The following is a 27,924-nucleotide window of genomic DNA, read 5'->3' as shown; positions in this document are numbered from 1 at the left end:
AAGAGTACACACAAAAAATTAGTCAGTATTTTATAACGTAAATGTTAATGTGGAGATAGCAAATTATATCTAAGGGAGCCACTGACATATTAAGATAAATGACATGCAATCATTACTATTAGCCATATCTTCAAAGCTATTAAGTGTATGTACAAAGAGTGTAACAGATACATGCATAAGAACAGGTTATAGTTTGGCTCAAAGATACCATGAAAATACTGAATATAAATAAATATGACAGTTGATGCCTCAGACATTATAATGAGTTGGGATAGTATTTTAATTTAAAAAATGAATGAGTTAGTAATGTTATTGCAACACAAATCAAGAACTTGACAGTAAACTATAGTTGATATACAAGTCAATGCTTAGAAATTTGGTGTCTCTTTAAATATTATTTAAATTTTTCTTCCAAATTTTTTTGAGTTTCAGATAACTTCACTAACAAGTAAATGGAAATAATTTCATTCCAATTTTAATTAACAAAGAAGAGTAGCAGATCTTCACTATTACAAATACTGATTGTGAATTTTGCAAACCACAGATAGTATTGCAAATTTCAAATGAAAACAATGTATTGGTGGAGATGACTATGACAATAACACAGAGAGAATTAACTCTCCCAAAGAAGCAATCATCAAATCTACCCCAGACTTTTGAAATTATCCCACAAATGTGTTAGTAGTAACATAATTAATACAGTTAATATAATTTCAATTAAAAATAAATTCTAAAAGTCATTCTCTGTTTATATTATCTCTAATTTTAAGATAAAAAGTAATCTCAAATCTATAGTAGCAGTTTAGTTACATTTTTTAACAGGGCCACTGTTTCTTCTCATTAAAAGTGAAATATTAAATTCTCTGGCCAAAGAAAAATAATTATGTTTACAACTACATAAAACGTCCATGAACCATGAAAACACTACATTTAATTAGGCAGCCTGACTGTTGTTCACTTAGTTATTAATAACTCCCATATGCCATGAAACATCATTATTAAAGGAAGACTACAATTCTTCAACAGTTTATTTTTTGTGTGATTGTATATTTTGACTAAGCTTAACTGAGAAGCTAGGTCTTTAACATTTTATAAAGTGCAATTTGTCAATATTGAGACCAAAGAAACTCAACCATTTTGTCACTCTAAACCAAACTTTTTAAACAGGGGGCCAGTTCACTGTCCCTCAGACCGTTGGAGGGCCGGACTATAGTTTAAAAAAAAAACTATGAACAAATTCCTATGCACACTGCACATATCTTATTTTGAAGTAAAAAACAAAACGGCAAAAACACCCGCATGTGGCCCGCGGGCCATAGTTTGAGGACGCCTGCTCTAAACATATCAGTATAACAACCAAATAATATAACTAAAAATGTTATAATTTCATATATTTTCATTTTATAATAAAAATAATGGCAATTAAGCTATTATTTTGAATTTCATGCATAAAAGTTTCTCTGTTGCTGTTCAGATATATAAAGTGTAATAGTAAGTCTAGAAAAGAGACCAATTTACAGTTAATGAAACTATTTTGCAGCATATTATAAAAAATGATGGCTGTTTTTAAAGATATTTAATCCAAAGTCTAAATTAGTTAAACATTTTAAATTAACTTTTGGTATCTTTTAATAACATTTAGTATCAATTACACAACAATTATGGAGGCTCAATATTGAATTGAGAGCACCATTTCAAAAGTTCAATGAATATTCAAGGCATATAAGTAGAACTTTCCAATTTGGTATAATTATTATGAATAACTCAGAAAATTTGGATGTCTTGCTGTTGTTAAAAGGGTACAATTAATTTTTGTCTTGGGTTCTTTGTCTTTATATAGAAACTAGAGGCCCAATGCATGAAATTCATGCAAGAGTAGGCCTTCCTTCCCCTGGCTGCTGGCATCGGCTTCCCTCTGGCACCTGGGACCCATGCTTGCTTCCCTCTGGCTGCCAGCAGGCACCCGGGGCCCGGGCTGGCTTTGCTCTGGTGGCAAGCAGGCACCCGGGACCCGGGCTTCCCTCTGGCACCAGCTTTGTCCGGAATGCCATACAGAAGGAGGTCTGGTCTATTTAGCATATTACCCTTTTATTATTATAGATTAATATATTTTTTATCCTATTCTAATATGCATACGCAGTTCTTTTCTGCTTTTTAAAAAACAATTTGGTTTTCTTATTATGTTTAATTTGTGGTTGACAACATGTACTCTACCTTCAGAAAAAGGTGGGAGAGAACTGCTATTTTATGCATAGCTCAATGTTTCAGTTGGCTGAAAGTTAGAAGTTAGAGGTTTTCTCCATTTTCTGAATTTGCCTAATGCTCTGAAAAGTTGAGGTTGCAAGACTTCTTGCCTCAGATTAGGGCACTATGTATACCTTTTTTATGCTGCTAAAATTACTTATTTTAAATAACAATAACATTATGATAACTATAAAGTTAATAAAATGTAGTTCTGTAGGCCTCAACTTCTTTCAGAGCCTTAGATTCCCTCAGTGGAGAAAGGTGCCAAAGCACCAAACAAGAGCACTGAACTCTGGTTCTAAGAAAAGCCAAGGTAGTAGAAGGTTACCTAAGGGGTGGCCGTAATAGAAACTTTTCTGAGTGCATTTTTAAAACACATGAGGAAAAAAAATATGTAAAATTGGTATCTATATCTAAATAGATTTCTCTTTATATTGGATGCTAAGAAATGCATTTGTAATCAACCTCTATATGAGAATGTGTCAACACACTTTTCATTAACTTATCCTTTGACTATATTTTAGCTTCTTGCCCTTATTTTACATATGCTCATCTTTCTTCTTTAACATGTATGTTTAGCACTGAGTGGGTTGCAATATTCTATTTGCCACACATAATCTTTAGGAGGTACCATATACTTATTTTTGAGCAATAAAGAGTATACTTGAAAATATAAATAAATTGCATTATCTCCTTTATTAATTTATAAAGAGACCTCTGGACTATAAAATATTAATTATTATTTATATAATTTATTAGTTATATTCTATGAAAAGTTTCCCTCACTGAATTTTAAATGTTAAATAAAAATGAATATTTGAAATGATAATTTAGAAGTTACAGAACACCATGACATGCATATTTCATTATGGAATATAAGTATATTTAGAATTCAGTGTTCTTTGGTGGTATCCAAGCACTAATGCCATCTTAAGTGGGTCCTATAACACCCATTTTGGCTGTTGTCTATGGAATCTTTCAGGGAAAGAAGAAGGAACTTCCCCTTTTAGCATTTATTAAACTGGCCATTTATTAATTCATTCACTATCCTGCCTCGGGAAAAATATACAAAATTTTTAGCTGAATAAATGTGAGAATCATCCACAGAAGTAAATTATATTTATACTAGAGGCCTGGTGCACGGATTCGTGCACCCGTGGGGTCCCTTGGCCTGGTCTGCGCCCTCTCACAATCCGGGACCCCTTGGGGGATGTTGGACTGGCTGGTTTCGGCCTGATCCCTGCAGACCAGGCTGAGGGACCCCACCGGTGCATGAATCCATGCATCAGACCTCTAGTATGCATATAAAATCTTTAGTTAATCTCTTCCTGCCCTTTTCCCTTCCACTGAGATTCATCAGTCTGTTCCATGCCTATATGTTGAGCATCTGCCACCTGGTGGTCAGTGCGTGTGGTAGCTACTGATTGAATGGTTGGAATAGTCAAATGGTCAAACCACTGCTTGCTTAGGCATATATATTGGTAACATCACCATTAAAGGTGGTTAACTGTCAAGATTATTTTTAGAAAAGTTTGATGACTTCCTTCTAGGAGTAACTTGATTCATATTTAAATACTATAGGCTCGATGCATGAAGATTCATGCAAGAATGAACCTTCTTTCCCCTGGCTGCCGGCACCACCTTCACTCTGGCCGAAGCCGCCTTTCCACTCCAGCCAGGAGCCCGCCTTTCTGCCTTCCCACGCTGTCCAGAGGCTCCAGAGTGGCTGGGGTGGTGCGGAACACCTGCATCCAGCCCCGCCCCCAGCTGCTAGGTGCCTGTGTATGCAAATTAACATGCCATCTTTGTTGGGTTAATTTGCATACTCACTCCTGATTGGCTGGTGGGAACCACAAAGGTATGGTCAATTAGCATGTTACTCTTTTATTAGTGTAGATTAGTGTAGATGTCAATGGTTTTTAAATACAATCACTTTTCTCTTCAATTTCCTAAAAAAACAACAACTAATAGTCTGTTAAACTTTGTGTTAAAGTTTCTGTGGAGAATGTGTTCTTATCTTTTTAGTAATAAACACAAAGAAGAAGAAAACAAAATATTAAATGTTGCCAACTCTTATCCAAGATTATTTTAAACTCTCACTGATGGTCTGATAGTCAAGAGAGATAACTAAGTATGTAGATCTGTGCACCACCAGCTTTATGATTTTTAGAAATATTTTTCTTTAATGCAGTGATTAAATACTGTATTTTCTCTGAATTATGAAAGTAACTGAAACTTAATTTTAGAGAACTCTATAATTTTCTCCTAGTTTTAATGAAGTTGTAAGTATCTCTCCAAATAGTGAATTTAGTCACTAGTGTGGAATCTGTCTGTTAACTTTGCCAAAACCATCACCCTCAAATTAAGTGCATCTGTATTTGAGAAATTACATAAATTAAGGGGATATATGTCAACATTGTCCTACAGAAATGCCTTATTAGTTCTTATTTATATGTCCCAAGATTGTTTCTTTAATTTCTTCTTATTTTTATATTTCCTTACTTTTTACTAGTGAGTCAAGGAAATAGGGAAATAGTACAGGACTATTGCTAAGAAAATGATCCTTTACTACTTGGTTTTACTCACTTTCTGACAATAGTCAGATGAAAAACAGATTTGAATTCCACAATGCCACAAAAACATTTTCTGACCTATACAACAAAAAATTGTTGACTTGAAATGAATCTTTCTAAAGCATTTCCTTATTTTAAAACATACATGCACATTCTAGTTATAATCAGGGGTAAACACATCACAAAAGCATTAGAAGTTAAGCCATGCCACATGCAGTTTTCAACTCTGCCATGCACCTTTCTCAATATATTCCATGGACGGCTACATTATTTTCAAAACCAAAGAAGGGAAATTGCAGATATACAAGATAAAACATAAGAAAATGGATTTTAAAAAAAAGAAAATTAACCATATCCTTTCATAATGAAATTTTTTTCAGTTATGCTCACAGCATTGTGAAATAATGATTTAAACCTAGCTAGCCATGCTTCCAAGAAAGATCCTAAGTTTAAAAAGTGGGGACCCTAATGAACAGCGGCTAGTCAATTTTAAATGTTCGTAGTAATTTGGAACACAAGTCACCATGGAATAATATAATACTGATTTATCTGTGCTATATCTCCAGTTCAGTATCCCAAAGACATCTGGAGCCTGACAGTGAAAACAAGCACAGACACACAGTGAAACAGGGTCATGCTCGTCACCCACGCACCTGGAGGCACTACTCCAATACCATCATCCACCTCATAATCTGAGATGTCACTATCACTGATTCGCTGAGATCCTGCACAACAGTAAGGCAAACAGATACCTCTGTGTCTTGTTGGTTTATGAAATGTAAATGACATGGTCACAGTTCTTTAAAATTCCAGCTAATTACATTACTACTAAATACTTTTGGAAGTAAACGATGAGCAGATTTTTAAAGTAACGTTTGTTCTCCAAGGATAACATTTTCTAGGTATTTCCTCCATAAAATCATTGAAGGGAGGGGACTTCATAAAATAAGATTTTTGACTTTTCAATTTATTCTTTAGTTCAGGCATTATGCTAAAAGCCTATTGCAAAGTGCATACACTGTTTTCTATCCGGTGAAGTGCCCTCCTCTGCAGTTTGAGGAGGATGAGTGGAAAGGTTCAAAGAGACCTGTCATGGCTGGAGCTCCATTGAGCTCATATTATTGCAAGGACATCAGGGCCCATTATAAAATATGCATGGTTAGCCTTCAGAACTAGCCATTACACTGCATTAAACATTAATATTGAGGAAATGCTTGATCACAGAAGCACTAACATGAAATATTTAATTATATGAGGAAAACAATTTGGTTCTACATTACCAAAGAGAAGCGTCTATGTTTCAATTATTGAATGAGAGATTTAGCCATAATTCAAATTTAATAGGTATGTCCAGAAAAAATAGTTTTTTCCAATCACTGGTTGCAAAACAACAAAGTTTATATGTTTATTTTCATTTTTTTAGGAATAATAATACTAAAAATACCTAGGAACTATAAAGTTATTAAGAGGTTGCTGCTAATATACATCAATCCATTAATAATAACAAAAATTACTCCATCACCTAACCAATCAACAACTGAATCAGTACTGAGCAAAGAATTACAATTCAAGGTGTTTCAACTTTCAGCTCTGGAATTACTCTGTTTTAAATATATCATAATCATTGGGAAAATGTAGAAAATAGTTTTGCCAGGTCCCTTAACATAAATGAATACTTTTCTAATACTCTGATCTCTAATAACCATTTGAGAAAATATCTTGAAATTTAATCTCATTACAACATAATTAATTTTGGTAACTAAAAAGACCTTTAACCTACTTTGTAGTTTTTTGCTGGAGCTTTCTCCATGAACGTGTCGCCTTGGCATGAAAGGTGATGGCTGAGGCAGAGGTAGTGAAGATTCATCATGTGTCTGCAGTTTATACCAATGTGGTTCATCGTCTAAAAGTGCTGTCTCCAATTCTATGAGGATCTGTAAGGGCATTCTCAAATTAAGCAAGCACATTTACCAAACATAATCTAAAAGGCAATCATAAGCAATGCATATCACAAAAACTTGAATAAGCATTTGATTTGAATCTTTACAGTATACATCACCTCTCCGAGAAATTCGCTCTCTTCTTCTTGCACTCTTGGTTGATCCCACACAGTTATTTCTAACATTCGTTCTCTAAAATCTCTACGATGTACATGTGAGTAGACAAAAGTTTGATTCCATTTTGGTTCTAGTACTTTCTTTACGGTTTTGGTCCTCCTCTTACTTTTATCACTGAAAAATAAGTATGTTTTGTAAATGAAAGAGCAAAAACAAGTATATGCTGCCACCTACTGTAGTTACATGTGATGCTGCTATTGGGATTTAATTCATTTCTTTTAATATAAAAATTTAAAAATACTGTAGAGATTAATGCTATTCTTGTTTTAACTACAATGTAAGCAGTAGTTATGATTATAGGTAAACACATACAGAGGTATATTTTAAATGATGTGTAGCTATCAAAGACTAATATGTATATAATTAAGGTAATAGAAAACTTAAAACCTGGAAGATTATTTTTTAAAAAATTACAAAGTTTAAGGGCTTTGCCTTTAAGAGATAATGTACTTTATTCCCTCAGATAATTATCTATTAAATGTTAAAACTATATCACAGGTGTATGCAAATGTCCACACTCATCAAAATGTACACATTCAATATGTGCAATTTTTAGCATAACAACTTTATCTCAATAAAGCTTTACAAAATAAGTAAAACTATATCCAAGAAAGGAAATTCTGCCTTTTCTGTAAGTAAAGATTTTTGCATATTTTTTTCTAAAATTATTCACTACCTTCTATCTGGAAGAAAATACATTTTTACATAGGGATTCCTGGGCCGCCCATCTACCCTAGAAGGTAGATCTGTTGCTTGCAGAACATTTACAATCAGCTGGTGTCCCACTTTATCATACCATAGTTTCACCTAAGAGCAATAAAGGAAGAAATTATTTGTAAAAATAATGAGCTATAATTTTACAAAAGAATACTAAAATTATTTTTAATAAAAAAATTTTAATTGAATTATATATACATTATTTTTGAAAAAGAATACCAATTTGAAGGCATAACCACTTAGAACTTGACTTTTCTCTTCATGCATTTTAAACATGTCTTACAACTGCAGTGTTATATTCTCTTATATCATATCATGCTATGAAAATAAACTAATGATAAAAATTTTATAAAAACTTAAGGGAAGTAGCGGCCTTTAAAATTATTATCCTTGTGGGTTTTTTTTTTTAATCCTCACCGGAGGTTATGTTTTTCTTAATTTTATTGGTATTTTAGAGAGATAGGAAGGGAGAGAGAGAAACATGGATGTGAGAGAGAAATATTGATCAGTTGTCTCCCATATGTGCTCGACTGGGGATTGAACCCCTAACCGAGGTATGCGCCCTGACCAGGACTCAAAACCACAACTTTTTGGTGTATGGGAAGATGCTCCAACCAACTGAGCTACCTGGCCAGGGCCATTCTTATTTTTAAATGACAAATGAAAGTGGTTGGTGGTTATAAGTGCTTAATAATTATAGTGTGCCTAAATTGTTTTGTAGTACCATATGTAGATGAATTAAAATTGAGATTTGATATTTAGAACAATATGTACAAGAGAGTTGGGAGATCAGGAAATACATTTACTGTAGGTCTACTTTACACCAGTTACTGCTGTTTTCTGTTTTGTCTCATTTAATTTTTACAATTAACCTATTATAGGTTAATTTTCATGAGAGAAGGGGAAAAGAACAGAGGGATATGTAATACATAAATGATGCCTTCAGAATAAGTGAAGGCCCAATGATGATATTTATCCTAAGATTTCATGATAGTTTGAATAAAGAAAAATGAGAAAATGACACACTGAGCTATTGTTAGACTCCTAAGAACCAGGACTTTGGCAGCCAATATAGTATTTGTGTTGGCAGCAGACAATGTTAACTTTAATTTTGTTTTAAAAATTTTGATGTCAGTTTTGGTTTTAAAAATGTAATTGTTTAATGGGTATATACTGGGACATATTTAAGAGTCATTACAAGCAGATAAGCTAATTTACCATGGGATTGTTTTTTCACAGTAAGGGGCAGATTAATGATTCAAACACAGATTTATATGAATTCATATCTCTGTTTCCAGTTAATCACAGAGATGTGTTTTTCATAAAACCAAAATGAATTTTTATTCCTCTTAAAATACAGGTGGAGTGTATGAGAGATTTACACATACAATGAAAATAAAAAGATGGTAAGGAAACTAAAATAAACATAAAAGACTCAACAAAGATATTTAATATATAAAGTTAAAACTAAGAAAGATTTTAAAATAACAGCAAGCTTACAGTTATCTTCTTTAATTAAAACCAAGAGAAGAGTGGCAAAAACAGATTACAGAAATCCATATTTTATAACAAAGAAAAAGATCAACTAATATTTATAGAATAATTTAAAGCAACATTTTCTTTTAGTTATTTATACAAATGTCCAATATTCTACCATAATCTACAAAGATGTGAGTTTTCATAAGTTAGCCATAGTTTCTTTATCCAGCTTTTCCTGGGTCATCGATAAGGCAACAGTGAGGAAAATTATAGCTTTTCAGCCTGGTATCAGCATAATGAGTTTCACCAAATGTCTTAAGAAGTTAAAAATAATACTTTTAAATGTAAATATTTCCATCTCCAGGCTCATAAGGTTTTAAGTAAATGACACATAATTTGCTGAGTTTATTATGTCTAACCAACTACTTACTTCAGAAACTTTTGTATAACAGACAAACTAGAATGGATATTATATTTACTAAGGTTATTTATCATTTAATGTTCAGAACATCTGGCACATTATAAGCACTCAATAAATATTTTCAAATGAATATATAAACAAAGGAATTATCTAAAAAATGCATGAAAAAATGCATTGATGTTGACTATGGTGTTAGGTGACTAAAAAAAGCCATACATTTTTTAAGATAGACTCAGAACAGTGAGTAAATACTAATGGTCTTCACCATGTATAAAAAATACATACAGAAAGTTGTCCTGGTAAGACTTGCGGGGCATCTTTTAGAGCTCCAGGACTTGTTGGAGAAATAACAGAAATGGAAGGCCTTTCCATCTTCTGAGATTCAAAAGAACTTGAACCTAAAATGAGAAAAAAACACAAAACAACTAAGTAATTTTCAGTAACATATTTGTACCATATGTGTGGGGAATAAACCTATATAAAACCCTAATATGAAAATAGACCGAAAGGCAGAACAACCGAACAACCAAATAACCGGTCTCTATGACGTGTGCTGACCACCAGGGGGCATGCGCGGAACATGGCGGGCATCAGCAGTAGGTGGCAGAGTGTGGAACATGGCAGGTGTTGGCCGTGGCGGGATGGTAGAGCAGGTGAGCAGGGGCACCAGACCAAGGCAGGGCACCAGTCACTGTCATCAGGACGAGCCTCTTGTGGTTACTGAAAATTCTTTGCTCCTGCATGCCACAGTCCCACCTGGCGCCCGCACCCGCTGCCAGCAGTGGCTGCTGACCCTGATCTCCCCTCAGGGCTTCTCCACCTCCCGCTGCTCCTGAAGGGCGATCGGTGCCGGCAGCTGCCTTTCGCACCCACTCGTACCAGCTGCCGGCACCAGAGCTGCCGCTCGCACCCACTGCCAGTGCCAACTCTGCTTGCAACCTCAGGCAGCATTGAGGCTGCTGCTCATACCTGCTGTGGGCACCAGCCCCGCTCACACCTGCAACCAGCGCCGGAGCCGCTGCTTGCACCCGCTGCCAGCATCCGGCGCCGGTCCTGATTGCTTGGTGCCATCAGCGGGTGCAATCGGCGACTGCCAGCCCTGATCGCCCCTGAGGGCTTCTCCACCTCCCCCTGATCCTGAGGGGTGTTTGGGGCAGCAGCTGCCGCTCGCACCGATAGCGCCAGCCCTGTTTGCACCCACTGCTGGCACCAGTAGCAGCGGGTGTGAGTGGGGCCAGCGCCTTCAGTGTGTGGGAGCGGCGGCAGCAGGAGTGGGGCTGCGGGCAGACAGGGGACCTGGGGCCATGGCAGGAGGGGCCAGGCAGGGGTGCGGAGGATGGGCTGAGACCCACCCCTGTGCCCACCGCAGCCTCATGGCACCACAGTTCCTTTCAGGTGCACAAATTTGTGCACTGGGCCCCTAGTAGTTTTATAAAATGTTAAATGCATGTTATTTGTATAAAACCAGAATTAAATACCAATAATAACAGCAGAGCCTACTTTCAATTAGATAGTTGTTGAAACTTATGCCATCGTCTTTGATTAACCGCCTATTTTCAGTTAATTCAATGGATATAATCAAATATTTTATTTATTTGCTTCAATTTGTAAGTATTGATTTTCTACATTTTTTTGGAGGTATAGTTTAGGTCCATGGTCAGCAAACTGCGGCTCGCAAGCCACATGCAGCTCTTTGGCCCCTTGAGTGTGGCTCTTCCACAAAATACCACGGCCTGGGCGAGTCTATTTTTGAAGTGGCGTTAGAAGAAGTTTAAGTTTAAAAAATGTGGCTCTCAAAAGAAATTTCAATCGTTGTACTGTTGATATTTGGCTCTGTTGACTAATGAGTTTGCCGACCACTGGTTTAGGCTCTTGCATAATCTCACATGTAGGTAAAAGGCTTCATACTTTTAATGAGAAAGATGGTACCCGTTATGTCAATTATCTTCTCTAAAGGATCATCTGTTTTGAACTATCCTTAATCAAATTAAAATGAATGCATATATAATTTATGAGTACATCTAAGCCTGGAATTCATCACTGTTTTAAAATAAGATTTACCATCTATCTCAGTTTAGTTCTTACAAATGAATCTCTTGAAAGTCTGAGAATGCTGTCTCTGTGACTCACCACAAGTGACTTGCTCCACCCCACTTCTTGTGGAAGAGGCTGGCTCTCCACTCAGCCATTCCATGAGGCCCTTTCTCCCCTTTTTCAAATGAAAACTCTCTAGTCCCAACTCACTGTTTAAGTATACCCTGACACAACCAGCAGTATATAATGCTGTTACTCCAGTAAGTATAACCTTGAACCCACAGCCATTCAGAGTTTAGCTTTATTGATAAAACACTATTCATGGACCATTGCCTAATGATTTGCTATCCACATATTTTTTTCTATCCTATAAATTCTAATTTAAGCCACAAAGCATCATTCTGTGCCTGCCAAAGATGTTTAACTATAAGAAACAGTGCTATAATATTCTTTGTTCCTATGTCTCTTTTATCAGGTTTCCTTAAGATAATATTATTTGGGGAGCGGGGGGCTTAGTACAAAAACACTGGTATTTCTAATCATCAGTTTGTTTTTATTATTACAGCAGCTAATTCTTAAAGCGTATCAACACTATAAATTATGCAACTGGTTCCATTTCCATTTGTGTACTGGTTATCAGGAAGCTCAAAACCAAATCTGGTCTCATCTCTAGCAGGTATGCATAAAATGATGGTATGCACTTGATATACTAACCTTATCTCTGAATCCTTGTTTATCCCACCCATATATTTTCAATCTCTTTATAACCACCATCACTTGTTTTCTCCTTAAATCACCATGTATTTTATATTTCTATAAGTTGGGTTACACAATAACACTTGGTGATCAAGCTCATGTATTATTAATGTAATGCCAATCCATGGCAAAGTAAATATTTGGGTCACTTCCACATTTGCATCGAAAACTGCATTACTTATCCATACTTTATTGCATACATTGTCATCTTCTCTCATCAGGAGTGTCTTTAATGCCCATGTAGATAATTCAAGCCTCTAGACTCACTATCCATTGACCCACTCATATCCATGGAATTTTACCTCTACTCCAGCCACTCACTTCCATGATCACACACAACACTGTTGTGGTGTAGTAAAATTATTTGTTAATGTGCCTGTTTCCTTCACTAGTCTGCTCATGAGATTGGCCAATTACCAATCAAATGGAATAATCCAGTATCAAGATAAATTTTTATGTAAAATAAATAGAACTATCACAGGTATAATAACTGAGCTCTATGAGGGATCCTGACTTTTATGATTCAGAAGGGTATTGCCAATAAAATTTTTGTAGACACACACACACACACACACACACACACACACACACACAGATTAGAAAAAGAAAAAAATCTTAAAATAGGATACCTTTGGGTTTCCAATGATTATCATGGTTGCCAACTTCTGATATCATTGGAGATAACTTTATTATAAAAATAACAACTCTTTTACATCAAATAACTAAAGAAAACAATAAATCTTTATTCTTCAATTTCATTCAACACATATCAGAATAACAAGGACATCTTCCTTATACTCACTGGATTCCAGGGGAGGGTGGGAGCTCTCAGGAATCCTGGGAATGTCACTAAAAGAAACAGTGTAGGGTGAAAATTCCATTAGCTATAGTACTTGCCTGAGGCAATCACAGTCACATTTTACTTCAGTGGTGTGAAGAATCCTTTTGGGTCTTTATAGGTGTGGAAATGGACAGGAGTCACTACTAAGGCAATTACTAATGTGCATGAATGTCAAACACCACACAAAAATAAAAACTGCAGTAAAAATAATTTTTTATATATTTAATAGCAAAATACTTTTAACATGACAACAATAAGACTAATATTGTGGCTAAAATTACCACAATATTTTTACTACCAAAACAGCAGGTTTTGGAAATAAAAAAATGTCAAAGTTAATAGTTTACTTCAATTCTAGAAAATTAAAATGGCACATATTTTACAAATCAGTAATATGCTTTACAAACACATCTGAAAGAGTTTACTGAATGACAGGGATGCAAACATCTCTTGATACTAAAATAATATGGTGAATATCATGGGCAAAGTTAATAAAATGAAAAGGATGAATTGCATTGAAAATTAAAAATGATACAAGCTTGCAACAAAAAAGCCAAAATACTTTATATATGTGAATATATAATTAATATGCACATATATAACCCTATATTGAGATTCATATCTTTATACTGAAGTTAGCTAAATAGATGGTTATTTAGATATGATTAGAAAGTGACGTGTGAGAACACCCATTCCTGTCACACTCACAAATAACTCTGAATAAATATTTAATATAACCTCAGCTTAATCCATTATCCACTGTGACCTTAGGAACCCTGGACCAGCTTGGTTTGGAAATTGTGCTATATGGAACTACTTTACCTCTGGTATTCCAAAGTTATTTTAGCATAATGTAAGGACCAGATTAACAATATGCAAGTATTAACAAGACATATTAAAGCAGACTGGAATAAGCTAGTATTAAGAGAATCATTAAAATACTATTTAAGAATTTCTAACCACTTACCTTGTTGTTTAATTTCAATTTGATTTTCTTTGCACTTTCGGGGTAGTGGGGAGGAATGGAAACAAAAACAGTTTTTTCCTTTTGATTATTTTCCTGTCTCTCATTTTCACATTTTTTGTGCAAACTAATTCTCATAACCACCTACAATTTATATACTTTGCAACTGGCACTATAACCTGTATTATGTATTTTATAAATACATGTTATTATATATATATATATATATATATATATATATATATACACACACATATACACATATATGTGTGTGTGTGTATACACACATATATATATAATTTTGTATAATAAAGAATTTTTATAAAATAAATATTTTATATGATAATTAGGAGACTAATTTGCAATACCTAAGATGCAAGAAACCAACTTTTTATCCTCCACAACTTTCTTCTAAATTTAATTGGACAAATAACAGTACATTTTTAAAAATCCAGCAATTTTTTTATATATTATAACTTCTTTGAAACTCAACTTCAAAGTTGATTGTGAAAGTTAGAACACGGAACTCTGAAACCAGGTATAAGCTTTGGATTTTATGTGTTTGTGAAAGAAGAATTGTGAAAAAGTTGTAAAACTTTTTAAGGGATTTTGAATCTAAATGTATTTAATGTTGACTCCTTCAGTAATATTTTTAGGCATAAATTTCCAATTGACACTTACACATCCCTCTCACAATCCGGGACTGCTGGCTCCTAACTACTCACCTGCCTGCTTGCCTGATCGCCCCTAACCACTCTGCCTACCTGCCTGATCACCCCTAACCCCTCTGCCTGCCTGCCTGATCACCCCTAACTGCTTCTGCTTGCCTGTGTGATCGCCCCTAACCGCCTCTGCCTGCTGGCCTGATCGCCCCTAACTGCCCTCCCCTGCTGGCCTGATCGCCCCTAACCGCCTCTGCCTGTCAGCCTGATCGCCCCTAACCGCCTCTGCCTGCTGGCCTGATCGCCCCTAACTGCCTCTGCCTTAGCCCCTGCCACCATGGCTTTGTCCTGAAGGAGGACCAGACAACCAGAAGATGTCCGGTCGACCTGATCTAATTATCATATTACCCTTTTATTAGTGTGTGTATGTGTGTGTGTGTGTGTGTGTGTGTGTGTATACAATTCATTTTTCTTAATCCCTTTCACCTTTTTCACCCATCCCTCCCAATTTCCCTCCCACATAGTGACCATCACTTGTTTTTTTTTTTACTAGTTTATTTCTATTTTGTTTGTTCATTAGATTTTACATATAAGTGAAATCATATGGTATTTTCCTTTCTCTGTCTGACTTATTTCACTTATCATAATACCCTATAGGTCCATCCATGTTGACACAAATGATTTCATTCTTTTTTACGGCTGAATAAAATTCCATTGTATATCTGTACTACATCTTCTTTATTCATGTACTGAAGGACACCTGGGTTGCTTCCATATCTTGGCTATTGTAAATAATTTTGCAGTTAACATAGTGGTGCATATATCTTTTCAAACTAGTGTTTTGGATTTGTTTGGATAAATATTAAGAAGTGGAATTGCTGGGTCATATGGTAACTCTATTTTTAATTTTTTTGAAGAACCTCCATACTGGTTTCCATTGTGGCTAGACCATGTTGACCAATGTGCATGTAAATTATACCTGGATAATTATTGAAATGATTATGCCACAATACTATGAATATTTGCTTTCTGTTTTAAATTACTTATAAAACTACATTAAACATAGTTATTATATATAGCTAGAATTATGTTTTCAGGAGTCTAATAATATTTCCATCAACTGGAAAATTAATACTAGATTTAATTTTTATATAAATATAATATTTATATTCCACAGTCTTTATGTATGTGACAGCTTAGGCTTTGGCTATGTGAATTATTACCATTTAAATTATTTTCATGCAAAAGTATAAAATAATGAAAATGTTATTCCAGTCTACTTTAATTGTCTTTGTTTTTTAAAGTCGCTAAGAATCAATAATATTTTAGCTAATTTGAAACCACCATATATCTGAAAGTATTTGGCAATGTGCACATGCTTGATTTAATTTTTTTTTTATACTTTTGATTCATTTTCCAATTACTTACCTCTTTTCCAGCCTCATATTTACCTAAGCACTAGAACAGGTGTTATGTAAAACTAGCATAAATTATAGTGAGCTATTTTTAAAAATAATCTGCATTGAAATGTAAAATACTTTGGTAAGTGTTCACTCTTAATAGTTATCACTTAAAATGGGTTATAAGCTTGTCTTTATTTTAGAGTTTTATACATATTGATATTATTCTTTGGAATATGTTATCATACATTTTCAGTATTTTGAGAATTAGAATAATCATATTTCCTTGTATGTTTTACAATGACATATTCATGAGGACAACAAAAATTTAAGGTTAGCACTTATTCAACATAAAATATATTTAATTAATGGCTTTATAATATTTTAGAGAATAGGAAAAAAAAGAAATTGTTTCCAAAAATATATTCAAATATTAAACCAATTATAATAAGACAATTAAACATGCCTTCCAAAATAATGTCAACTGGCAAAATGAACTTTCTAGGCTTTATGGGTTGCCAGGAAAAGCTAACTCTATGAGGAATTCTACACAAAGATATAGAAATTATCTTACTGCCAGCAGATAATTAAATTATGCTAAAAATTGAAGTTTTAAAAATATCATATTAATTATTATGACCAATTAAAATGTTAAAATATTTCACACTTACTTAATTTTTTAAAATATAAAAATATTCTATTCTTAGTAGAATAAAAAGTTCATGTAGACATATGAAATCATTACTGTTTTAAATATCACAAGAAGATAAGTTTGTGAGTGACTCTCTTTAAGGAAATATTATTCATTAAATGAGAATTACTAAAAATAAACAATTCTACCATTAAAAATATTTTACTTTATATTTTATGTCTAAAAATGCATATCAATACTTTTTGATATTACAATTGTTAAATTGTGAAGCTTCTAAAATGTAGTGAGGAAAATTCAGTATTCAGATTTAAAAAATTAAGAAATTTAAAAATCTAAACTTTATGCCCATCATTGAAGAAAAAGTATCCATATTAACATGTATTGTATGAATGTATAAACTTCTTTTTAAAACCCTACTATACATGTAATTTACTAAACTTAAGAAGTAAGTTTTTTTTAGCCTTACCCAATAGGCCTTGAAACAATAATTTCAACTTGAGGTTCTGATTTTGATTCTAAAATAATGTTGTAAACTTCTTCATTTGTAGCTCCCGGCAGGGGTTTACCATTCCATTCTAGAACTTCATCCCCTTGAATTTAAAAAAAAGGGTATTTTTTTACCTTACATATTCTGTGTATTTTTCTTATCTTTTCTCTTTTTTTCTTTTAACAAAGAAATGCAAAACATATACAAATCGTTTAACTGTCTAGGTTCTGCTCTCAAGAAATTGATTTCCATATAATGTCAGCTAAATTGTTCTTCTAAACACTTTTTTTCTTTTCTTTGTTTTTTTCTTTTTCTTTCCCCCAATGAATCCTACTGGTCACTAGAAACAGTATAATACAAACTACCTTCATCTTTTGAAATATACCAGAAATAACATAAAAATAATCTCATGCTATGGGATGGAATTAGCATAGCTTATTTGGAAACATTAAAAAATAATAATTAGCAGCATGCCCTCCATATAATAAATGTAGGCTTTTCTAAGTGTAAAAGATTGTTATTAAACTCTGCATAAATCCTGCTTTATTTTTGGTAGAAAGCGCAATTAACATTTGTTAGCATGATTTTTCCAATTATAAGTCATGTGTCTTTGTCTTCACCAGATGCACAACAGAATAAAAATGCATGAAAGGACTTGAATTCATACCCACAGGGCAACGCAGGTAGCTATGGCAAAGTTACAAAGCAAGCAGATGTAAAAACTTGCATGACAGTTAACCCACTTCCAGATGTTCATAACACACACATTCTATACATAATATATATTGTGAGCATTAAAGTTAGAAAATATTTTTAAGATAATAAAAATTTGAGTATTCATTAGTTTGTTAAATATTCTAAGATTAATTAAAGAAAGTGGTTACATGTTACAATACATGGTTACATGTTACAATACATGGGCTAACAACTTATTTTTAATGAGAATTTTCACCATCATTTGGGAAATACTATTGATTTTCATAAATATTTAGTGAAGTTTTAGGTCCCAAATGGTTCTCTGTCCAGTACATTTTAATACATTATGTCAGGCTCAGCTAAAATATTCAGCCTCAATGGTGCTTTCAAGCATCTTAATTTTTTGTTCCTTTATTTTGTTGTTTTCAGTGTCTATAACATTTTAGTAGCTAAGCAAATATTTTTTGAACTAATGAATCAATATCACCATAAACACAAACATGAAATCTTTTAGTTTTTAACTAGCATGTCTTTCAGTAGAAAACTTTGTTTTGACATAACTATTGTTAATTTTTTTCACACAAAAAGTAAAAACTAAATATTTGAAAAGCACATGATGCTGCTTTGGTTTGGTAAAAGAGTTAAATGTACTAATTTCTCCATAACAGGAGAAATTAGTACATTTAACTAAGTACAGTTAAATGTCTTCTAATAGTTTGACCTAAGAAGTTCCCTAGCCATGTTTATCAAGTAGGCAATAAATATACTTCATATAAAAAAGAAGTAAAATAATTACAAATTTAAATATATATCAGGAATCCTCTACCTTTTTTGGCCAAGAAATTAAGTTTACCTCATGGGAATGTACATATGCATATCTGTGTGTATGTGTATGAAAAAATATTTTCTGGAACCATACTTACCCTGATATTTTCTATTCTACTATGTTCTATTTCACTTTTTAAAAACAATGGATGCAAACCATTAAATCAATTTTAATACCCAGTAATGCACTGCAATCAACATTTTTCAAAAGACTGGATTATAAAATTCGCCTCTTTATAAACAGCAACCTGAAGCATAACTTTTAACGTCAAATTAACTTAGTACACACATTTATTTATTTACAAATCAATACATCCTCAACCAGAAGGGAGTCTCTTTAGTAATATTTATTTATATATGAATAATATGTTCAGGCAGGGGCATAGATTATGATGGTACAAAGATAAAACAAGAGACTTTATCTGTCCTTAAATTTGGAGGGGGAGAATTATAGAAATGAATACCTTTCATGAAATGATAGCAGTTCATCTGAGGAACAGAAATAGAGCCAGGTAGTGCTAAGGAGGTAGTAATAAGTTACTGTCCCGAGAGAGATAACAGGAAACGCTTTAGAATTAAGGGAACTTTAGATGAGTTTTAAAGGCTGGAAAGGACTTCAACAGGCAGAGCACAAGAGCAGAAAAGAAACCAGGTAGACTAGATGACCAGGTCTCACAGGCAGAAACAGCTTGCCAGGGACCTACAGGTAGACTGCCATGGCTGGAGTGTAGAGTGAAAGGTAATGGAAGTGGATGGAATTGTTATAAGAGGACAAAGCCACAGAGCTTTGATTTGAGCATATCATGACTGGAGACACTAAAGAGTCTTTATAAGGAGAGTGTCAGTGTCTATTTGGGGATTTTTATGATTCTATCAGTAGCAGGACAGTGCATGAACTTAGAAGGGACATCTGCAGTAGAGAAAGCTATGTATGGCAAGTCTGAAACAAGATTGCAAATGTTGAACAAAAGTCATGGTAATAAAAAACATAGCACTGTATTTTTATAGACCAATCATATTTATATGCAAATAGAAGGAAAAATAGTTCTTAAATTATGTCAATCAGAATATATGATCTAATTTATTAAAATACTTATTAAAATACATCAATTGCTTAAAATGAAAGTATACTAGTATGTTTTATAATTACTAACGTTGAGCTTTTATCATTTTAGATTTAGGTTTCTCAGGCTCTAGGCACATAAGGGTGTTAAATAAATGAAATTAAAAAAAACAACAACACCTTTTGCTGACTTCCTTAAGTAATCCATTAAAACACAAAGACAAAATCAACAGCCATTGTGTTTATTATCTGATCCGAAAATTCAGATGTGTGCAAAGTTATCTTACATTGGACTAGTCGACAAGAGATTCTTATACTTTCTAAGGCTTATTTTTGATTCATAAAATAAGCAAAGACTCAATTTGCTGATATAGTCACTCCTTATTGAGTTAGTTATTTAATGATAACTAGTCCCTGATAAGAAATAATAGTGTACTCTGCCTCTGCACATATTTAAAGCTGTATGCATAGTAAATAAAATAAACACAATTTGAATTCTCTCTCCATATAACATATGCATAGCACGTTCCTATCGAAGAAAAATCTAAATGATGCTGAACTGTTATCCACGTAATCAATTATGACAAAAAATGTCTTCAAAAGTCATAGAATATTTTTTCTCAGGGTTTCAACAATTACAATCTTAAGGTATAAAAACTAAAAACGTAGCCTAGAAGTGTTCTCTTCTTTATTTGTACCTCCTGGCAGGGGTTTACCATTCTATTCTAGAACTTCAACGCCTTCAATAAAAAAAAAAAAAAAGTGAATTTTTTACCTTATATATTCTGTGTATTTTTCTTATCTTTTCTCATTTTTACAAATAGATGCAAAACATATACAAACAGTTTAATTGCCTGGACTCTGCTCTCAAAATAAAATGTGTTGCTCATGAGTACAATATATGTCATATTTAAATTAACAAGTATTTTATTATATAATTTATATAAGAAATGTGATCGGGATTATATTTTATTAAAAACACTGATAGTGAATAAGTGTTTTGGGACCAATTTGAAAAATTAGTATTTCCTATAGCTTAAATACAAACTAAAGAAATAAGTAGTGATATTATTTTTTCACAAGGCTAAATTATTTATATGTTTGTAGGAATATTATGAAGCCATCTATGAAAATTAGTAATCTTTTGGTATTTTGCATCTATTTATTTTTACATAAATAAAAAACATTCCTATACTTGCTTTGTCCAAACTGCTAGTGACGATATCTGTAAAAAAATCTATTCATGCATTAAAATTAGTTATTTACTTCATTGACTTATCTATGACTTACCCAAATTTGAAAATCACCAACTCATGCAAAGAGTACACATTGTTCGAATGTGAAAAGAAACTTTACCTGCTCTTAAATGTCCAACTACATCTGCAAGGCTACCCTTCTTTACTTTGGTGATGAAGGCACCAAGGCGTCCTAAGTCAGTCATTTTTCCTCCAACAACCTGGATAATTATAAACTTATAAGTGCCCAAGACTAAAACATAAGATTTTAGTTTGAGGAATTAATCACATCAGTCTTTTATGATATATTTAGAATTGAGTGTAGGGACATTAATGAAGTGAAATACATTTCTGATTAAAGGAGCTGGAAGCATGGTTTTAAAAAAGAAAACATCATCTCATTATATTTAAGATGGCCAAGTATCCTCAAAAAGCTTATGTACTGATTACTTATATTGACCTAACAACACAAAGGCGCCACGAATAGTGTATAACCCTACGAGTCAAGTGCCAGTTCTTCCTTACTTACCATCAAACAGGAAGGGTTTGACACTGTTTACATCAGGGTTCACTTTTCTTTATCCTCTCAATTCATGCCCACCATGTGAATTATATTTCTAGATGCATATAATGCCCCATTGGCATTTCTGATCTTTATCTCTTTTGTATATTTTTAGTGGAATGTAGGTCTAAGACATAAAGACTAGGAATTCAGACCAACAACAGGCAACTTTGGGGAAGCAATTTACCATGTTCAAAGAATAACAGCCCAAATTTATCTCTGCTACTGAACATGTGAATGAGCTCCTCACCTGAAATATGTATGTGATTCAATCTAACTCTCAAAGCCAGTGTTATATTACTGAATATTTAACACTCTCACCTGGCTTTTCCACTCTAGCTAAAAATAAATACATCGGAAAGTTTCTAAGTTTAATTTCTTCCAAAGCAGGGGCTACATGTGTATAATTTGAAGTTGGAGGGATATTCTCAAAGTTTGAGATTGATCCATAATCCATAGGGATGTACCCATTAGGATAGGTGATGACAATTACTTCATAACAGGAGAAATTAAGGGTAATAATAAGAAGGTGATACTATTAAATACATTAACTTAAAATTTTTTAATTGGATTAATAGTCAATAGCTTGAAAGAAATCAAACTATCACACAACTATAAAACAATCTCTTGGTAAATAATTTTAAAGCAGCAGCTTTGAATGTTTCTCTGTTTTCTAAAGGAAATAAAACCGTGAGATTTAACACACATGCACAAACATAATAAAACAAAATGTATGCACATATTTTTCCTACAATAAAATATTATCTTTTGTAATTTATTAGTTTTTGATTTTCTCTGTTAAAGTCAATTAATATTTTAAAGGATACATTTTACTCTTGATATTACCATAAATTCTACTGCACTTAGAAAACAATATCATTAATGATGTTTTATGTTGCTTGTCAAGTATAATAGAATTATGCAGTCTGCATTATCTAACCTTAGGACCACACATTAAAATCTTTTTGATATAAAAATTGCACTTGAACTTCATATTCAGAGAAATATTCTTTAGTTTTCCTATAATTTATTGCAGTTTTCTAACATATTATCATATTAACAAAGTATTTTTAAAATATTAACCTAGATAAAATACTAAATTTACCATAAAGCATCACTATATTAACAAGACATTCACTAGAAGGACTTTATTTGGAGAAGAGAGGAAAACATTTAAAAATCATTGTCAGACACTTTGTTGAATCCAGTCCATACTGTAATTCACTCTTTAAGAAACATTTTAAACCAGCATACTTACTTTCAGACCCAGTAATGCACCTGATTCTTTGGGCATAGTTGTTCTCTTGTTAAGAATAACACGTCCAATTAATCGGTCCCCCTCTTTAGATGGTTGCCACGTTACAGGATGCTATTAAAACATGAATAAAGTTAAAGAAAATTTGTTTTCTTTCCTGTAGACACATAATTATTGGTTGTCACATGATGTGATTTCTTCAGTTAAAGACACTGTAGAAGGAATTCTTGATACTGTTGGGCTCTATCCTTGGACAATTTTAATTTGCAGTGGACAATTATTATCCTAAATAGTTCTAAAAGTAGTCAGCAGCTAAGTACATCCTTAAAAATAGTTCTGAAATAAAATTAATTGAAATTTAAAAATATATCTGCTTATATAGAGAAACTGATTCTGTATTTTGAGTTGTATTGTGAATTTTGATATATTTAACCAAATAACATCTGATTTCCAGTCATCATTTAATGATTCCTTTTTATTTAAACATTTTTATAATTATTCAGTGATGACTTTTTTATTCAAAACTGTTCTGTCTTAAATGAAATCAATGTTTGCTCTCATAAAATGTATAATGGAGCAGAATAAGATTACTATCTATCACATATCAGCAAAGGACAATAAACAGCACATATTACCCCTAAATTCCAAACTCTCACTTCCCAGAAAGCTTACCGAACTAATCGGTGATGTTTCCCGACTATGCCACGTGGCAGGATCCAACCAGTAATAATCCAAGTCACCTACACAATAAATAAAGAAAGGAAATATAATGCTTTAGAGTAGAGAATGCTTTAATCATTTTAAGTATAATTTCTTCAATCTATAAAAGTTACGAATATCATAATCTTGACTGTGTGTATCCCAGAAAGATAATCTGCATTGCAAAGGCTGTGACCTGAATCCTTGGAATGAATGTGTGTTACAAAAGCACTTCAGACTATAGGAGAGCTTTCTTATACTGTCATCATCAGGCTAGAAACACACACAAAAAGTATGGAAGGTACTGGGTTAATCCACTCCACTTCCCCTCCATACCAAGGCACAGCATCACCACCTAGTGATGCTGGCTGAAATTTTATTCACTGAATTGAGATAAAAACTTAGTGTCTCCCTTTCTACTCTTCTGAACTATATCATATCTTTCAAAATTATTCACTGGCCTCTATCCCCTTCCCTCATCAGCTGAAGAACAAGACAAATACTTTTGGACATGGTGTTGAGTAATTCAATATCAAGAATAACTTGGCAAAAGAGTACATACAAATGACAGACCATCCAATTTTACGAAAGCCAAAAAAAAGACCTTTACAATCCTTAATTTTGTAAAAATGAACTTATGAACCTTTAATTTTTATTGTTTTAGCTTAAAAGCAGAATGCTAAGGAAAACATCTGAGAAAAAAAAGGAAAAAGTACTGGAAAACATCAGTTCTTTCAGTAATTGTATAGGAAGAAAGGCCAGAGTGTGTAACCCATGTGAGAAAAATGAACTTTTACATCTCATACATGAGACTAAGTCACTTAAAATATTTCTCCCTGTGGATCTTGAAAGAGAAAAATGTTAACAGAGTGAGGAAAGCATGCCATCTAACAATGAGATGTCTAGCTGGTTTCTGGGGAAATGTTTGGCTGATATCTCTGAAGGTCCTAAGTAAAAACTTTTTATGTAGACAACAGGCCTTGCAGATATATACACTATAAAAGAAATGTAATAGGAAACAAACATTTTAAATACGCCAGCATTAAAAAGCCATACACTTCAATTTCTCAGTGGCTGCTCCCCTTTCTTTTTTATACTACTAGAGGCCCGGTGCACAGATTCGTGCATCAGTGGGGTCCCTCGGCCTGGCCTGTGGTGATCGGCCAAAACCAGCTCTACAACATTCCCCAAGGGGTCCCAGATTGCAAAAGGGTGGTTCTCAGGTGATGCACCCCGGAATCAGGCTCCCTCCTCTCTAGTTCTGGGTGTGTCACCCGAGAACCACAGCTGCCAAGTCACAGCAGCTTGGCAGCTCCGGCGTTGAGCATCTGCCCCCTGGTGGTCAGTGCACCTCATATCTACCAGTCGGACAGTCGGATGGTCACTTAGGCTTTTATATATATAGATATCTTAGAAAGGTTGATGGAGAATGCTATACATAGTAAAATAAATACAAAAATGTTCTTCAAATATGTCATATAGGTAAAAGTAATATATTTGTGAAGTCTTTGAGGTTAAACAAAAAAAACTGATGAAAATCCACCTTATTTAAAAGACTTCAATAAAACAAAGTTTGTTGTATGCTTCAATAATATGACTTCAATGCTAAAACTTTGGGATCTTTCTCTGACTTATGGCCCAATTTCTCATATAGTGATTCAACCCTGTGTTTAACTCAATTTGTCCTAAGTAAATCTAGATTAACATATCTTGTGAATATTTGCTTACATGTAAATAATCAAAAGATTATGTTTCTGGTACATTTTGATGATGATACCGAGCACTCTTTACTATGAAAACATTGCTTTCAAGCAAAGTTATTCTATCATCTATAAGCTTTGTAGGATAATGATCTTGAATGAAGAGTTTAACTTAATTGGTTTTAGATGGGACAGATATAGTTGCCAGGTGATTTCCCTGTGCAGGCAGCAATAATTCATACCTTACCCTGTCAGTGGTAATATGGATGCTACAGATTTTGCAGGTTAAAATAAAACCATATCCCCCAATTTTAGCCATAGATAGTATTGTCAATACTAGGGGCCCGGTACATGAAGATTCGTGCACGGGGGGTAGGTCTCTCAGCCTGACCTGCACCCTCTCCAATCCGGGAGTTTCTGTCTATCTTTGCTATCATATGAGCGAATTGTCTGAGACCCCAACCCAGTTTGGTTTGAGGCTCACAGAATAATAGAGGCTTTTTTTTTTTTTTTCCTTTGCTTCATTGGTGGAGATTTCCTGGAAGTTTTAGGATATCTTCCCTTTAATTTTTCCTAGACACTCTGATTTTACTTATGTCTCTCACCTTTGCTTTCCCTCCATCCCCCACCGCAACAGTAACTTGCTCCAGGGTAACTTTGCTCTAGTGTCTAGGAGATCCGTCTGCCACCAGAACTATGATTCCTAGCATTCCTGGTGCTTCGGTCCTGGGGCTGCTACCAGAACTACTACTCTCAGAATTCCTGGTGCTCCCCATGCTCTGGGTTTTTCCTTCCTGCTCTGTCTCCGTCCCACGGCCTCCCGCTCTGCCAAGTCCTCCAAACAGCCAGCTCTCCCTCTTTGCTCTTTGTCTGGTGGCTTGGGGAGCCAAGTTCTCCAGGCCACTCCACTCTCCGCCAGCTCTCCTGGTCTGCTCTCCGCCTGGCGCCTGTGTATGCAAATTAGCCCGCCATCTTTGTTGGGTTAATTTGCATGCTCACTCCTAATGGGCTGGTGAGCATAGCAGAGGTACGGTCAATTTACATGTTTCTCTTTTATTATATGGGATATACTAAAAACATACAATAATATTTTTTATATTTTAGAATACAGTTACACTTCCTTCACATTCTGAACAAATTCTAAATGTTTTCTTATCACTACTTTCCATTACTAACCATTAAAATAAATTCTAAAACTTAAATATGTAGTTTTAACCTATATTTGTTCCTTCTTGTCATGTAATTACTAAATTTGAAGATATTATTGACTTTTTAACTGCTCTAACTTGTCTTTATAAGTCACATCTCTTTGGTATTAATGGAATAAGCAGCACTAAACAAAACTTTCTCCTAAAATTTTGGACTCTAGCATATCCTATATAATAAAACCCTAATATGCAAATCAACTGAACGGTAGAACGACTGCTTGCTATGATGCACACTGACCACCAGGGAGCAAACGCTCAACTCAGGAGCTGCTCCCTGGTGGTCAGTGCGCTCCCACAGGGGGAGTGCCACTCAGCCAGAAGCCAGGCTCATGACTGGTGAGTGCAGTGGCGGTGGTGCGATCCTCTCAGTGAGGAGTGAGGGGTCCTGGACTGCGAGAGCCCCAGATGGTGAGAGGGATGTCTGACTGCCAGCTTAGGCCTAATCCCCAGGGGACATCCTCCAAGGGGTCTAGGAATGTGAGAGCGCACAGACTGGGCTGATGGACCCGCAACCCCCCCCCAAGTGCACGAATTTCATGCACCAGGCCTCTAGTCATTAATAAAAAGCATTTTCCTGGATTACTTTTCTAATATGTGATGAAAGGTATTGATTTCAAGTGGCATAGCTACAAAATGATAAATTCATGGTATAACGAATTAATACAAAAGCATTTTGGTTCTAATGTTCAATATAATTATAAAGGGATAAATTTACTATAAATATTAACTTAGATTCAGGAAATGTCTGAGTCTAAATGGTTCAAGTTCATAAATAGCCAAGTTTAATGAAGTGTTATAATTTTAAGCATTATTTTTGTGAATTCTTTAAAGAAAGACTTTTATCCTACCCCTTGTGAAAAATAGGTTAAACGATATATTAGCACACAACTTTCACTGCACAAATAAAAGTGAGTTAATGACATGTGAGCCTTCTGCAAAGAGAACTAGCTGTCCCTACACTCAAGTCATCATGATTAGAGTATGTAACAATGCATAAACTTGCATCTCGATGATTTTAAATTTCATATCTTATGATCTCATGTCAAGGCACAGCAGATTCCAATAAGACCAATCAAAGTCAATTGAACAAAAATACATTCTAAATAACATAAATGTATGATTGAGTGTGTATGAGTATATGAAATCTGTAAGGAGAAAAACACAAATCTAATTTCATACATTATGTATCTATTTAACAATTTTCATGACAGTCACATTGAACCAAGTAGAATGTTCATCTAATGTGCAGGTAGTAAAGAAAAGCTTATCTAAACTAAAGCCTTGCAATATTAGAAAATCTGGAATTCTTCTTTATCTCCAGTAGAAATACACAG

General features: G+C 34.0%; 1 protein-coding gene across 50 annotated transcripts in view; it reads right to left on the bottom strand.

Moving 5' to 3' along the window:
• The window catches only part of RIMS1 (regulating synaptic membrane exocytosis 1), a 409,384-nt gene that overhangs the window by 118,856 nt on the left and 262,604 nt on the right, over positions 1-27,924 (bottom strand). For all 50 annotated transcript variants that reach the window (XM_054721883.1, XM_054721881.1, XM_054721885.1 and 47 more), the window contains 10 exons: positions 23,656-23,723; positions 22,987-23,097; positions 21,288-21,387; positions 17,327-17,450; positions 13,144-13,190; positions 9,837-9,949; positions 7,611-7,741; positions 6,877-7,048; positions 6,598-6,751; positions 5,471-5,542 (listed from right to left, as the gene is read on the bottom strand). In XM_054721883.1, the coding sequence (XP_054577858.1) occupies positions 5,471-5,542; positions 6,598-6,751; positions 6,877-7,048; positions 7,611-7,741; positions 9,837-9,949; positions 13,144-13,190; positions 17,327-17,450; positions 21,288-21,387; positions 22,987-23,097; positions 23,656-23,723 (1,092 nt within the window). The remainder of the gene's footprint in view (positions 1-5,470; positions 5,543-6,597; positions 6,752-6,876; positions 7,049-7,610; positions 7,742-9,836; positions 9,950-13,143; positions 13,191-17,326; positions 17,451-21,287; positions 21,388-22,986; positions 23,098-23,655; positions 23,724-27,924) is intronic.

This window comes from Eptesicus fuscus, chromosome 10 (assembly GCF_027574615.1).
Source record: "Eptesicus fuscus isolate TK198812 chromosome 10, DD_ASM_mEF_20220401, whole genome shotgun sequence".
Lineage (NCBI taxonomy): Eukaryota > Metazoa > Chordata > Mammalia > Chiroptera > Vespertilionidae > Eptesicus > Eptesicus fuscus.
Note: the sequence above shows the minus strand (reverse complement) of the source record. Positions and strands in the feature narration are given on the sequence as shown.